This window comes from Hoplias malabaricus, chromosome Y, assembly GCF_029633855.1.
Source record: "Hoplias malabaricus isolate fHopMal1 chromosome Y, fHopMal1.hap1, whole genome shotgun sequence".
NCBI lineage: Eukaryota > Metazoa > Chordata > Actinopteri > Characiformes > Erythrinidae > Hoplias > Hoplias malabaricus.
In genome coordinates this window covers 3,104,391-3,120,125 of record NC_089820.1, presented here as the reverse complement: position 1 = coordinate 3,120,125, position 15,735 = coordinate 3,104,391, and the positions used below count along the sequence as shown (strand labels likewise).

Genomic DNA, 15,735 nt, shown 5'->3' with positions numbered 1-15,735 from the left:
TACTCTTTCGCCCTCGCCTTTGGAGGCTCTATGGTTAAGTTCTGACGAAGTTTTATTTTATTTCATTGTGTTTTTATATTAATACATTTGTTTATTTACTTGAGATGCTTCTGTTTCAGAATTTGTTTGGAAGTTATAACCACACTTTTAGGAGCAGAATATAAGCGAGTCCACGCTCCTGTGGAAACAGACTGGCGCCTGACATTAACCTTTTCCCCAATTTAAACATGTGTAACCGCAGTTCTCCTGACTAAGCACTTCTCTGTATTTCTAAATATTTCACGCTACATTAATCGCTACCTGCATCGTGATCACGTTCTAGTGGCGTGAAGAGAACAGCCAATGACATTCGCCGATCAACACAACCGTCCAATCGGAAGTGCAAAACAGCAGTGAGCGTGCGCCAGCGGCCAACCAAAACACGGGCAAAAAAAAAAATTTGGGTGAATCTCAAACCACTTCATACTACCTTTAAAGGCAGCAGGGTAAAATGCGACATTTTTTGTCATGCTCCCTAATTTAGTTCATTCTGTTCATTAAGGACCTGAGAACGTCCAACAGAATCTGAAACTGATTTATGTTGAACATAATGTGCTCTGTCTGGGTTTGTGTAAAATCCTTCCTAGTGCAAGTAGGGAGGATGGAGTCATTTGGTTTCGCCCTTGGTTGGAGGCAACCAAGCGTTAATGAAGTTGAGTGCGCCTCAGAGAGAAAGTAGGTCACTGAGACTGAGCATCGCAAACTAGCTGAAGGACCTTTCAGCCCACAGCCTCAGCATAAAGCTTGCGCAGACAGAAAGCACCATGGAGGCGAAAACCATTAACTTTGGGGCAGGACCGGCGAAACTCCCCCCCTCCGTAAGTTCTCCGCTGACTCCCATTCACACGAGCATCTGCTGTTTATTCGGGAGGATTTATTATCCTCGTTCTGTCTTATATATCACACAAAACAGCATGGACATTGTATTCTGTATATTGTTGCTCCAAATTCGTTTACATTAACTCGGCAGCTATTTTGCCTTCGTTGGTAAAAAAAAAAACCTGGGCTGAGGTGGTGTATTTGTGTGATCATGTTGCATCAGCCATACATTCAGCTTTGTCCTCTGTCTCGGTGAGTTCCCGACTTGGAAACCTGCCAGCTCCTGCCTGAGGACATGCTGAGGTAGTTAGGGCTGCTTTTTTGAGGTTAACCCTTAGTTTCTGTGAAGTTTTTTATTGGCGCATCTTTCTCACCTCGCAGTGACGTCATCGTAAACAGCGCTACAGGGGGCGGTTTTCCACAAAGCGGGGTCTGAACATGAGCCTAAGGCAGGGGTCTCCAAACATTTTCCAAATATATCGTTTATAACAGTGTGTTAAAAAAAATTGAAAAACGCAAATATACAAAACAGTTTATATTTATTAACTACTGAATTTAATTTTAGAGCATCAACTGCTGCAGGATATCAAAAGAGTGTAAAGTACAAGTTTTATTTTTTTATTTTTTTGCTGCACCAAATATCGTTCTGTGAATTGCTTTGCTGGCCCAGAGAAATGAATTGCTTTAAAGTTTCACGTAGTTTATTAACACAGTGGTGCAATATCATATACATTGGCGCACTGCTGCCACCGTCAGGCGAAAGAAAGAACTGCCAAGTGCCAGCGGGCCACTAATGATGTATTTTTAAAAGTGATGCCGCGGGCCTATTAAAATCTTACGGTAGGCCGAATTTGGCCCGGTGGCTGGACTTCGGACACCCCCGGCATAAGGACATAATGCTCAAGGTAAAGCATTAACTATAATTTTATAAAGCCTCAGCATTGGTCAGCTTCTGGGGTTTTTGATGCAGAACCATGCAGAGTCATTCAATGTCAGTACTTGACTGCACTTATGTTCATATGGCTAAATGTATTCAGATGCTCACAGAAATACTTCTAGAATTTCTAGAACAGCTTACAACTTGACAGATTTATGTCATGTCTGTTTTAGAAAATGTGTCCAAGCAGGTTTACTACTCGGTTGTTAGTAGAGTGTATTGAGCTCAAATTAAGTGTTAAAAAATCAGTCAAAAAGACCATTAAATCCATTTGATCATACTTGAGGTTTGATTGTAGTCTTCCCGATGGCCAGTTTCTACGTCTTTTTTTATTAGGTTAATGTTTGCAACTGAGGAATCCCCACCAAGAAAATAAATGCTTGGTTGTTGTATCTTTTGGCTACAGTGCTGAAAGTTGTTAGAATTTCCTTTTAATCTTAACAGTCCTACAAAAGGTTTCTAGCACACATCTTTGTGAAGAAGGCACATTTTCTGCATTGTGCAATGACATTGACCAAGTTTGTTTCTTTGCTCTGTGTGTTTGTGATGTGTCATTGAACAAAAACGTCTCCAAAATAGCAGGAAAGGGGAAAAAACACTCTTAAGTTTCAATTGAAGTCAATGCAGAAAGTTATTTTCCAAGTTATTTCTATTGGTTCATTCATTGGTTCATGAAATTTAAATGTTTTTGATTGGACAGCAACGATATGGCAATGGCTGTTTTGTGGGAGAGTTAAAGTACAACACAATAAACCACATTATGTTTTCAGACTTTTTTTTTTTTCCTCAGGTTTTGCTCCAAGCACAGAAGGAGCTGTTGGATTACAATTGCACTGGAATTAGTGTTCTTGGTGAGCAACCATTTTTGATATTACGTTACTTAGCTTATATGTATGTACTGATATTAATGTTTCTTCTTATTACTATTAGAGATGAGCCACCGGACAGCAGATTTCACCAAGATTATTAACACCACAGAAAATCTTCTTCGTGAGCTTCTGTGAGTTTTGATTAGAAATGGGTACATTTACACTAGATGCTTCTTTACAAATGAACTCTTATAAACTCTGTGATATTGTTTTTTGTTTATACAGGAATATACCTGAGAACTATAAGGTGTTATTTCTTCAAGGTGGTGGAACAGGGCAGTTCAGTGCTGTTCCCCTTAATTTGATCGGACTGAAGGAGGATAGATGTGCGGATTACATCGTGACCGGAACCTGGTCTGCGAAGGCTGCTAAAGAGGCAGAAAAGTATGGCAAAGTGAATGTGGTTCACCCAAAACTGGACAAATACACCAGTGAGTCCTAAAGTAACAGTCACCTTATCTTCTGAGCATTCGAAACTACAGTATGATGCTGTTTGTTATTGAGCATGAGACTTAATCTTGCAGGAAGAGTTCACTTTCCAATAGGGACATCATTATGGAAACTACCTTCATACATGCAACATTCCCTGGGGCAGGTTAGGTCAGGGTGAGGATAAAAGGGAAGATTAAAGGGAACCCAGATATTAATACATTAAAATGTATATATTAAAATGTCTAAAAACACATTCAACATGAATTATTTTGTTTTCAAGTTAGTAATATCTTGATTGCAGTTGTTGGGATAATAAAATACTACCTAAATTCTGCCAGTGTAACAGTTCTCTATAAAGACTAAATGTTTGGTCTGTTTTATTTTTATGCAGTCTTAGTTTTTTATACAGTCATTATTTTGAGTAACTGTTGAGTAACTAAATTTGACATCAAATATAGTAAATGTATATCTTTCATCTTGGTCATTCCTCGTTTGAACTCAGCAGCTGGTTTTAACATTGTGCAAAAAAATTCCACAACGACTCTGTAGTGACACCTCATTTATCCATGGCTGGATAAAGCCAAACTGACTTCACTCTCTCTGGGTGGAATATTAAAGAATATTTGTTCATTTTAATAACAGAAAGTTACTTATTTTAGATCCCTTTTTGAATGCAACAAATTTGTAGATATTAGAAATGCAGAAATATCCAGATAAGGATTTTTATGAATGTGAAAATGAAAGTGTATGGTGTACCCTCTTTTCAGGTATCCCAGATAGCAGCAGTTGGTCACTAAATCCTTCAGCTTCCTACGTCTACTACTGCTGCAATGAAACAGTCCATGGTGTTGAGTTTAATTTTGTTCCTGACACCAGGGATGTGGTTCTTGTTAGTGACATGTCATCCAATTTCCTGTCCCGACCAGTAGATATATCGAAGGTTGGAAGGATTTATCTTATTAAATTATTCATTTGTTTGGCAAGGGTGTTTTTTTTATTCTAAATGTTATAACATTTAATATAATAAATTCTTTGGTCCAAGTTTGGGCTGATATTTGCAGGTGCACAGAAAAACATAGGATGTGCTGGAGTCACAGTTGTCATTGTGAGGGAGGATCTATTGGGAAAAGCCTTGAAGGAGTGCCCTATTGTACTGGACTATCACGTGCAAGCTGGAAATAACTCCCTCTACAACACACCACCTTGCTTTAGGTATGTCTTACCCACCTTCTGTTAATAGATGGCCAGACATTTGTGGTTGCTCGCGCAGCCAGTATTTTCTTTGAAAACTAAAGGTATTAATAGAGATATTGTCCCCCTTGGTGTTGGAAGGAGTTGGTGGAATTCAGCCACAAGAACATTAGTAATGTTAGATACTGATGGTGGAGGATTAGTCTTGGATCCTAAGTACCACCTAACACATCCCATAGGTAAAAGAGAGTGAATCATCACTCCAGAGAAAAAAGATCCTGCAGAACTGTATGTCTGTTTAAGCAGTGGATGCACTTTTGTAGTTGCTGAATTCACTTATAAGAGGTGTCTACAAATTGTAGGCTTCTATAGTATTTTCAAGATTTGTGTTTTCATGAATGTATGTTAAACAAGGTTGGCAGTAGGACATTGAACATGTAATAAATGTACCCTGCCTGGAAGAGGAAGGAAGAACAGGACCTACCCCGGGAGCCAGGCCAGGGGTTAGGGTCCGACGGCGAGCGCTGTTATGGTGGCAACCCAAGATCCCTTTGGTGGAGACTGGGGGTGAGGGAAGCTGTCAAGTGGAAGAAAGAGGCTTTTTGGGCTTCGCTGGCTCTGGAAACTCCCAATTCCACAGACAGGTACTGGCAGATAAAAAAGGCTGCAGCTGTGGGAGTTGCAGAAGCAAAATCCAGAGCATGGGAGGGGTTTGGAGAGGCCATGGAAAATGACTTCCGGGCAGTCTCAAAGAGGTTCTGGAACACACTCTGATAGCTCAGGAGGGGGAAGGGGGGGGACATTGTTCAAGCTGTGCTCAGTAAGGATGGTGAAACTCAACTCGGCTGAGCGTACTGTCGGGTCTTGAAAGGAGCACTCCCAAACCTTGGGTTCTTGTTCATGAGGGATGGGAAGCTCAATTTACCAGTAAGTCTATGTCCCCACTTTCACCTGTGGTCATGAACACTGAGTAATGACCAAAAGAACGAGATCGTGGATACAAGCGGCCGAAATGAGAGGGACAGAGATGTCTGGGCTTCTTTGCTTGCCCTGTTGCCACTGCAACCCTGAAATGGATTAAGTGGAACAGATGATGAATGAATGAATGAATGAATGAATGAACCTAAATTGTCAGCAGAAAGTGAGTGCAGCAGGGTTTTTTAAGCAAATTTTGTCCTACTGTAGCTTCAAAGGGAAAAAAGCATGCTGTTGACAGTACACTGGCATTGACCTTGTTTCTCCTCTAATTGTTTCATTTTTACAGCATTTACATCATGAACCTAGTTCTAGACTGGATCAAGAATAACGGAGGTACGGAAGCCATGGAGAAACTGAGCGCACAGAAGTCTTCTTTGATCTACGATGTCATCAACAGCTCAAATGGATTTTACTCGTGAGTGAATCGTGATGATTCAGTCAGCATCAAAATGTCCTGCAATTTGTCATTTATTAAGTGTTTAGTATTTATTTATATTACAGTATAAACAAAATTGTCAAAAGGTCTTTGCTGGCTAATTAAATGTGTTACAGAATTTCTTGAACGGCATGTTGCTGACATGGTCACAAAGTCTCTGAATTAGTGGTTGGCTCATCATTGGAATATTTGTACCAAATGTTCTTGTATCTGAATGTTGTCTTCAGATGCCCTGTTGACGTGGATTGCCGGAGCTGCATGAACATTCCATTCCGTATTGGAAAAAAGGAGGGAGATGAAGCCCTGGAGAAGTCCTTTTTGGACGGAGCTTTGAAAATTGGAATGATTTCATTAAAAGGACATAGGTATTTCACATGATGTACACATCTAGAATAACTTTATTTCACTTAAAATGTATTTAGTAATGTTTTACTTTGAGAAGACAAAACATGGTTCTATTGCCCTAGCACAGCAGTACAATGAAATTTGGGGAAATGTGCACATACATTACACTAGTGATTAGGGGAAGTGAAAACCCACACACTAACATACACCCCCAGTGGCAGGCTGACGACCCTCCTTCCAGGGAGTAAGATGTAAGGAGTAGTGTGCTGCTGCCTGTCTTGATCAGGACTCTCCTGTAAAAGAGATTTTTCATCTCAGTGAAATTCTTTCCTGGTTAAGTAAAGGTAAATAAAAAATAAAGCACACTTCCTCTACTCCCCTGCCCCTAATTTTCTCCTACTGGTCCAAAAGATCGAACTAGTGCCCTATTGGCCTCAAGTCCATAGCTGTCCAAAGGTTACCTTCTAGGTGACAACCATGAGCAAAAGGGTACTGCACTCATTTCATTTCAGAGTATGTTTTTGTTTGAGAATGGCAAAGCAGAAAATAAGTCATTTACATATATCAGTCTTAAAGGGACAGACAACAAAACAAGTCTGACTTATTTGAATGAGATATGGTTGGAAATTGGTCAATTGCAACATAAAACCAGACGTTATCATTGGACCTTAGGCTGGGGGCTTGTCATGTGATTCATTCATTCATTATCTGTAACCGCTTATGCAGTTCAGGGTTGCGGTTGGCATGTGATTAATTAGTTCAAATAGACAAGCCCCAGACTCCTCAGTACAGACATACAAAATTACAGGTGATAATTAATGATAAATGTCCAACTGATCTTTTTTCTCCCCCCAGATCTGTTGGTGGGATACGAGCTTCTCTCTACAATGCAGTGACTTTGGATGATGCTCAAATTCTCGCTGCCTATATGAAGGATTTTCTTAAGAACCACCAGAACTAGATTAAGCCATGTTTACAGGTTATCTCAACCACTAATAACAAACTTTCGTGTTTGCAGTTGATAGAATTCAAAGATTTTTGCAACTGCTGCATTAATGTAATAGGAGTATGTACAGATTTCTTGACCACTAACAAGAAATTGCCTGGAGGAACTAATATTGTATCTTGCATTACATAATAATAATAATTATTATTATTAAACACTATATTACCAGTCAGAATATTTTATCACCCTCGTTGTTCTTATGAGAAAGCTGAAATATAATTTCTCCCCTTTTCCTGTACTACTAATAATAATAATAATAATGTGCCTTAACATTAGCACCGAAGGATTTGGGTAACATAACTAATTGTCATTGTTCTAACCTGTATTGAGATTGCAATTAAATTGCAATTTTTAACATACATATATATATATATAAATTAATGTCAAGCCCTGTTTTTAAAACCAAGAAGATCTGACTTTATTTTTATATTTTGGTTTTGACTGCTAAATGTAGAGTCATTTAGTCGTGGTAGTCGTCATGTACACAGCACAGCGTTTGGTTGTTTCTCATGGGTCTTACTCTTTTATATGTAAGCTAAAAGCTCCCCTTACATTACATTTGCTGAACATGTGATCTGAGAACTACTACTTTCAGTTGCAGTATATAAAATCTTTCAGACTTACTTAAAATTTGTATATGAATGTGTGTGTATGAGCATCTGTGTCTGATATGGTTTACACATCTGTCTGGTGTCAATTAATATATTTGTATGGAGTAGTTAGAAATAAAGTGGCTGATGAACCTCACACCAAGTTCTTGCTTGTTATTCATTCTTTGAAATTATGAAATTATTAAAATATATATATATATATAATCCTCCAACTTCAGTACTTAAACCCTCTAATGCTCTTTCATCTCACGCAAATACACCAATAAACCCAAAACATCAAAGCCACCAGATTCATTGCTTTCTTACACTGCATCTGGTCCATCACTTCCACATATGAACACCACACATGTATCTGTCAATCCATAACAGGAAAAGAGACTCATCAACTAAATCAAGCATTTTTTCCCGTTGCTCCATTGCATATCTCAAAAACACATGCTGATAGGTGGACTGCCTGTGTAAACGTGCCCATATGTGTGATGATGTGAATGTCTGGTGAGCCTGTGATGAACTAGTGCCCTGTCCAGGGTGTGTTTCTTCCTAGAGCCCAGTGAACACACTGCAACCCTGATCAAGAAGATAATAGACAGCAGAAATAGTAAGGAATTTTGTGTTTGGTAGATTATTTCTTTGTTGTAACAATGCTGCTTGGCAAAAAATCATATACTGTTGGAAAGCCTGTTAATTTCCCTTTTAAATGGTGCTTCATTTGTAAGGAACTTGCATTTGTGGGATGAGCAGTAGAGCTGAGTATGTGGATTGTGCCCATGAAAAATTTGTCAAATTCTCTCTGCCATTGTTTTGTTTTAACAAACAGTACAAAAAACAGACAAATTCAGATATCCAGATGTATGTGTGTGTACATTTTTAACCAATATTTTAATTACATTTTATTTTTGATTATCATTTTAATTTAACAATGTATTTTATTAACATTTAAAGGAGTGTCTTGTCGTTTACTTCTTTTAAAACTGCTACGTAGTCATGACGCATGACACCGAGATTGATGTTGATTGGCTCAAAAAACTGCCAATCACAAAAGCAGCCAATCGTGTTCGTGCGTTAATGTCATTGGGTGGTTACCTGGCCTTGGTGTTTACATCCAGCAGCGAGAAGTTTAATGAGCAACATGTCTGCCTCCATAGTGAGAGCGACGGTGAAGGCTGTCAGCAGGAGAAAGATCTTACCCACAAGAACAGCTCTGACTCTGGTGAGTGTTTCCTCACGGACTGGAGAGAGTACATTCCACTCGGTGATGGCGGAGGGAAGCGTAGGGCCGTCAGTGAACTGCGGGAGGGAATGTGTGTCTGCAGCGGAGCTAACCTTAGCCCAGTTCGTGTTATCTAACCTTACCTCCTGCGCTGTCCGCTAAAGTTTCTGGGCGTTTCTCGGGTTAACAGCTAACGTTAGCTCCGTTTCTGTGTGTCAGTTTTTGAATCTGAGTTTAAAGCTTTTAAAAAAGACAGAGTCACGGTCTTAGCCAGGGTCTTTTTAATTATTTGAGCTCTAGCAAACATTTTAACAGTAGGTCCTTTAACATCGTTGTAGGATCCTAGTCCGAATACGGTATAAACATTTCCTAAACTCAACCGGCTTTACTTTGTTCATTTCACAGACATCAGTTTGTCAACGGCACCATGTATTTTCTTCAAAAAGAATTTCCACTCCTGCAAAGGATCCGTTACAGTGTTTTCGTTTTGAACAATGCGATTTTTCCCGGTCTCTTTCCTCAGCATCTCTAAACCAGAAATAATATATTATTTTTCGAGAGGATAATTCTTTATTTAAGCACAAAGTAAACATACCTTTTGGTGTTAAGTGTAACCTGGGTATAATCGTTGCTAGTTAAAGGTGCAATAGGCAGTTTCAGCAGAGGCAGTTTGTGGTATTTACCAATGTACTAGTTAATGTATTAGTCAAGGAATCCTAGAGTGACGTTTTCCACTCTGGTTTTATCATGCACAGCTCAGTGCTACTTAGGAAATAAAATTGCACAGGGCACTTTTAAGCCCATTTTGAGTTTTTGCGTATATTAAACAAACAAATAAAAATTCCCTTTCAACCTTGATTTTTTTTAAATTATTTTTATTTTAAGCTAAGACCTTAATTCGTATTTACTGATCAGATGTATGAGTTATTAGATTCATTATTAAAAATTATAAGCTGAACTTGCTTGTAATTGTATTTATATAAATTGTTTTATGCCTTGGGCATTAGTTTGTGATATCTTTGAGGTAAGGGTATTATACAGGGTGGGCCATTTGTATGGATACACCTTAATAAAATGGGAATGGTTGGTGAAAATAAATCTTTCTTCGTCACTGTCCTCCCCGCTTTCGTCAGATGAGCTGAAATCCTCTTCATTTTCCAGAACAAAGCTCTCCTCCGCAGCTCCCGTGAGTGCGACATGACGAAGCTCCACGTAAACAATTCCGCGACATGTGCTCTGTGTTTGGGCGTTTTCATGCAAATTATCAGCCAATGATCCTCCACTAGCAGCTGCCGAATTACCATAGTGTTAACATATGAATGGCAGAAGGCGTCTATGGGCGGAACAAAAAAGCTTGTGCCTCAAAAATGTGCCGGTTGTTATTTACGCTTCTCTCACAAGAATATAAATATATATATCGTTTCATCCTATATATAGTTGGAACGTAGACCCTTCAAGGTTTCCGAGGTATGTTGTATTTTTTTTTTTAGGATAAAATCTCGCAGAGTTATATACGTGTTTATGTGGAATTTCAATTTTCCTCAAATTTCCCCAAAAACAGGACCTCAAAGGGTTCCTGTTTGTGGCACATTAGTATATGGGAGGGGGGAAACTTTTCAAGATGGGTGGTGACCATGGCGGCCATTTTGGATCCAACTTTTGTTTTTTCAATGGGTAGAGGGTCATGTGACACATCAAACTTATTGGGAATTTCACAAGAAAAACAATGGTGTGCTTTCATGAGTTATTTACAAGTTTCTGACCACTTATAAAATGTGTTCAAAGTGCTGCCCATTGTGTTGGGTTGTCAATGCAACCCTATTCTCCCACTCTTCACACACTGATAGCAACAATGCAGGAGAAATGCTAGCCCAGGCTTCCAGTATCCGTAGTTGCATTGACAATCCAACACAATGGGCAGCACTTTGAACACATTTTATAAGTGGGCAGAAACTTGTAAATAACTCATGAAAGGATAAACGTTATGTTAAAACCAATCACACCATTGTTTTTCTTGTGAAATTCCCAATAATTTTGATGTGTCACATGACCCTCTTCCCGTTGAAAAAACAAAAGTTGGATCCTAAATGGCCGACTTAAAAAATGGCCGCCATGGTCACCACCCATCTTGAAAAGTTTCCCCCCTCTCATATACTAATGTGCCACAAACAGGAAGTTAATATCACCAACCATTCCCATTTTATTAAGGTGTATCCATATAAATGGCCCACCCTGTATATTGGCATCTTGAGAATTGGGATCTTGAAAATCATGTATTGACATTGGCTTGTGCTGTAAAGCTGTACTCTGACCATTAGATTCAGTGCTGTTTTTTTTTAAAAAAAAGATTATAAATTTTCTGTAAGTATGGCCATCTCAGTGAATGTCTAATGCATGTATCTGGGATTTTGAGTACACCTTTAAGTTGAAAGGGGTTGGTGAGATAAATACAAATACAAATAAATACAATTACATTAATACAAATAAATATTGTCTAGACTTCAGGGTACAATATACACTTTAAAAGTAAACATTTACCTATTGGAATAAAAAAACATTTTTATTATTATTATGCAGACTTACAGTAAGAAAGCCATATTATGAGTAATGCTTCTCTGTATTTCTCCTTCAGACACCCTCAGCTGTTAATAAAATCAAGTTACTTTTACAGGATAAACCAGAATATGTAAGTATTCTTAATGGAACAGTTAATGTTAGACAGAAAAAATATTTTTTATATATATATATATATATATATATATATATATATATATATATATATATATATATATATATATATATATATATATATATATAAATAAAATTAATATATTTTGTAAGTATAAATGAATTGCCAATGGAAAATGTTTGCGTCTCTAGATTGGTCTTAAAGTGGGGGTTCGGACCAGAGGTTGCAATGGCCTCACGTACACGCTTGATTATACCAAGCAAAAGGACAAATCAGATGAAGAAGTGTTACAAGATGGTGAGTAATATAATTATAATGAAATATGATGTTTTAAATATATGAATTATGGCTGTGAACAACTTTATAATGGCTACTAAAAAGGAAATAGGTTTTGTCAAGTTTATTCTTTTTGTAGGTAAACTTGGCAGTCTTAATCTTATGTAGCACATACTAGTAAAATGACTGATGTCGCTCCTCCTGCGAATATTTTGTTTTTTCATCTTAACTGTCTCAGCCAGCGTGATATGAATGCATCCTCTGAATTTTCCTTAACCTCAAAGTAGATCTTATAAAAGATTTCTAAAGATTTTTTTTTTTGTTAAACTTGTGTTCATTGATTGAAATATTATTCTTTCATACATTCATTCATTATCTGTAACCGCTTATCCAGTTCTGGGTCATGGTGTGTCCAGAGCCTACCCGCAATCACATGCTGCAATTCTGGAACACACACTCAACCGGGCGCAAGTCCCATTGAAATTAGTGAATGTTTAATTTAACACTCCTCTTTCATTTCCTACAGATATTTTTAATGTTTTACACTGTGGTCGATGGAACTTTTTTTTTAAGGTGCCAGCTTGTGGATTCATACCTTGTGCAGCCTGCACTGTACAATTGAACATTGCTGAAATATCAGAAAATATAATATCAAGTTTTGATGCCTGTTGTTTTCTGAATAATTTTATTACAATAATTCATTATTTTTATTTAGGCTGCATTTACTAAAAATGTAAGGCCTGTTATCATTGCGTAACCTATTCTTTGATTTAAGTCCCACATATTGCATTGTATTTATTGGAAGTTAAATAAAACTAATATTTAAATATTGTGTTTAGTTTTGCAGGCCATATAGTAAGTAGGTACTCTGTTTACCACTAATTATTAGTGTTCCTAACAAGAACTATAACTCAGTCATCCAAATCTTTTCTGTAAGACCTCCCGACCTGCTCACACAGGTCCTTATACTTATCTGGCAGAGTCTCCATGATGAAGAAGGTAGTTTGCCCAGTTTTGAGGCTCACACATTGTCCTCTGGTTGTGCTGACCCCTGCGACCCCCCCCCAAAAGTATTGATTGCATAAATTCTGGTGCACTCTCAGAAATAAAGGTACAGTTGAGGTACATTATTGGTCATTAAAGGTACAAACAGTGTAAATGTGCCTTTAAATGTACAACAGTGTTTAAAAGTCTAGTTGTGTTCCCTAAAGGTACATGACATTCTCTTCTCTAGAAGGAAAGGTGAATATTTGTAAGTTTTCATTTTGGAACTGTGTCAAGTAAAAGAACATAAGTCCTGGAGATGTAACGGGCGCATGAAATCAACACAATTTTAAAATCTACAATTATAATAGAATAAGATACAGGTATGTTCTCTAACTAAAGGTACAAACGTACCCTTGAAGGTACCACCACAGTGACAAATTTTCTGACAGTGTAGTGTGGGACTCTCCCCTGTTTCTGGCTGATGGTTAGAGAAGTGAGCTTGGGAGCCAAACGTTGCTTATTCAATCTCAACAGGACAATTGGGGGTGTGAAAGAATAGCTGTTGTGATTTTAGTCTTTTATCCTAAACTGCAACATCAAGTTTAGAGACTTTTTGGGAAAGTATTAATGGAATATATTAAGTTCACCATTAATGTGGTGATTCTGTTATGCTCCACTTGCGACTGCTGTGATAATACTTTCTGCCCATCACAAATGTGAGATAAAAAAGTAAAAATCCTGAAGGAGGAATCCTTGGAGGGAATATTTCCATGTTCCCAAGTTCCACGTTTTTGTCATGTTGCCCACTATGATCCACCTATCAAGGAAAAACCACAGTGTGATTTAAATATCAGATTATCTATAATTGTGAGTACCTTGAGTGTGTGTATGTGTGTGGGTTCCCCTGTGATGGGCTGGTGCCTCTCCATGGGGTGTTCCTGCCTTGCACCCAGTGATTCCGGGTAGGCTCTGGACCCATTGCGACCCTGAACAGGTTAAGCGGTTACAGACATTGAATAAATGAATGAATTATTTTCTTGTTGGAATTACACCTAAAATGCATATATTGTCTAGCTGTTCCAATGGTCTCTGTTTTGTCTTCTTTTAGGCGTAAGAGTTTTCATTGAGAAGAAGGCCCAGCTGACCTTGCTGGGCACAGAGATGGATTTTGTTGAGACGAAACTGTCCAGTGAATTTGTGTTTAATAATCCCAACATCAAAGGAACATGTGGTTGTGGGGAAAGCTTCAACATCTGAACCTCTTTGCATGCTCAGCTACACATAGAGCCCCTACTATCCTGCAGGGTGTTATTCTGCAGGACAAACCCAGCCCCGTTTCCAGAACAAACATCAGGAAAAATCTTATTGCCTAAACGGCAGGAAAAGACTGAAAATATTACTAAAGTCCATGGAAAAGAAATACGAACTAAGCTAAATACAAGCCACTATGCACCTATGAACTAAACTTGGTGGTGGTGTACAGAGATAAAAGATCATTTTGATGATTGCAGCACAGGAAGCAGAGGTCCAGTCTTGTGTAAGGTGTAATTTGTGTGCACTCTGGGACAGTATGTACTGTCTATAATGCTAAAAGAGGGCTGTTGATGTACATGAACTGTTTGGACACAGGGGCTGTTTTTTGAATATGCTTCCTTGACTACGTTGAACTGGAAAAAAGGGTTATGGCAGTAATGAAAAAGAGACAAATATTTGACCCCCTTTTACAACAGTTATGACATGCTGGAGTCACAGTTCATGGTTTAGCATTTGGTAAACATTCGCTGGCAACTTTATTAGGTCTATCTTTTATTTTTATAAGCTATCTATGCTCATTTTTAGGTTTTCCAGTTGTACAATTACAGATAGTTGTCTGTTTCACTGAATTTCCCCGTTCCTCTGTTTGAGGACTACTACACGAGTGTCATGTAGAGATAAAGTCAAAGACAGTGTCTCAGCTGTTGCTGCACAGTTCTTGTTAGTCATCCTTTAGTCCTTCATCAGTGGTCAGTTTCTGGCCAGAGGCTGAATATTTGTGGTTGTTGGACCATTGCTGACATAGCGGATACTGGGGCCTTTAAAAGCTCTAGCAAATCTGCCGTGTGTGAGCCTCTCATAACGTGTACAAACCACTCATGTTCACCACCAAGATAAAATCTGTTCAGAGGGTCTGATGATCAATGTGGGAGCGTGACTACAACCTGTAATAGTAAAAGACAAACTGGATAAAAATTAGTTTAATAAATGTCAGTGTAAATACACAGTTGATGTGTGTAAGGAAGTGGCCAGTGAGTGTAAGGTTTGGATTCCAGATGCATTTCATGGACAATTATCCTGAGAAATCCATCTCACCAAATGTCATTTTTCATCTTTCTAAAACTAAGTCACAGAGACCCATCTTGCACATAACTTCCCATATAGAACATTGTAAATGTGCTTAAATTCTCAAAAGGTATTAGAGTGAGGCTTGAATTGTTTTTGTATAGCTCTTGCTACTCCGCACAGAAATAGATTACATTTTACAGAGTAATCTGCTGTTCGAACTATGTGAAATCTTATCTGTCATTGTAAAACCTAAGGATGGCGCATGTGTGTATATAGAAGAATGTAAACCCTGTCTTTTAACGCACAATAAATGTACAGTTATATCACTAATTGCTGAGTGTCTTGTGTGATATATCTGCAGGATAATTACGTCAAGACCCTTTTACAATTTCATGATGAATACTTCAAAATCATATTCTTGCCAATATTTAATATTTTTGAGATGACAGCATTTTGTAAACTGAATCATGCCATATTCGAGTGAAATAAATCAGACTACATTTGAAAATGTTTTGAAATTAGCCTAATTAAATATTTATGTAGAGCAGACCGGCGAAGGGAACTACGGCGCATTGTCAATGTGACACA

General features: G+C 38.1%; 2 protein-coding genes across 2 annotated transcripts; both read left to right on the top strand.

Annotated features, from left to right (window-relative positions):
* Nucleotides 1–695: 695 nt before the first annotated feature.
* On the top strand, nt 696–7,790 carry LOC136679271 (phosphoserine aminotransferase-like). Its single transcript, XM_066657707.1, has 9 exons — nt 696–857; nt 2,586–2,646; nt 2,726–2,795; nt 2,890–3,095; nt 3,864–4,036; nt 4,139–4,308; nt 5,552–5,680; nt 5,929–6,066; nt 6,902–7,790. Exons 1-9 carry the CDS (start codon nt 804–806, stop codon nt 7,005–7,007), a joined length of 1,107 nt encoding a protein of 368 aa, XP_066513804.1. The 5' UTR covers nt 696–803; the 3' UTR covers nt 7,008–7,790.
* Nucleotides 7,791–8,750: 960 nt separating this feature from the next.
* LOC136679079 (iron-sulfur cluster assembly 1 homolog, mitochondrial) lies at nt 8,751–15,468 on the top strand. The gene is made up of 4 exons (XM_066657359.1): nt 8,751–8,873; nt 11,506–11,559; nt 11,754–11,859; nt 13,934–15,468. Exons 1-4 carry the CDS (start codon nt 8,784–8,786, stop codon nt 14,080–14,082), a joined length of 399 nt encoding a protein of 132 aa, XP_066513456.1. The 5' UTR covers nt 8,751–8,783; the 3' UTR covers nt 14,083–15,468.
* Nucleotides 15,469–15,735: the final 267 nt, after the last annotated feature.

Bases quoted from the DNA above. Each gene is read 5' to 3' on its own strand.
- LOC136679271 (XM_066657707.1), top strand. From the start codon at position 804: ATGGAGGCGAAAACCATTAACTTTGGGGCAGGACCGGCGAAACTCCCC. The intron at 2,647-2,725 runs GTGAGCAACCAT...TATTACTATTAG, and splicing joins CACTGGAATTAGTGTTCTTG to AGATGAGCCACCGGACAGCA. The intron at 2,796-2,889 runs GTGAGTTTTGAT...TTGTTTATACAG, and splicing joins AATCTTCTTCGTGAGCTTCT to GAATATACCTGAGAACTATA.
- LOC136679079 (XM_066657359.1), top strand. From the start codon at position 8,784: ATGAGCAACATGTCTGCCTCCATAGTGAGAGCGACGGTGAAGGCTGTC. The intron at 8,874-11,505 runs GTGAGTGTTTCC...TTTCTCCTTCAG, and splicing joins CAAGAACAGCTCTGACTCTG to ACACCCTCAGCTGTTAATAA. The intron at 11,560-11,753 runs GTAAGTATTCTT...TTGCGTCTCTAG, and splicing joins TACAGGATAAACCAGAATAT to ATTGGTCTTAAAGTGGGGGT.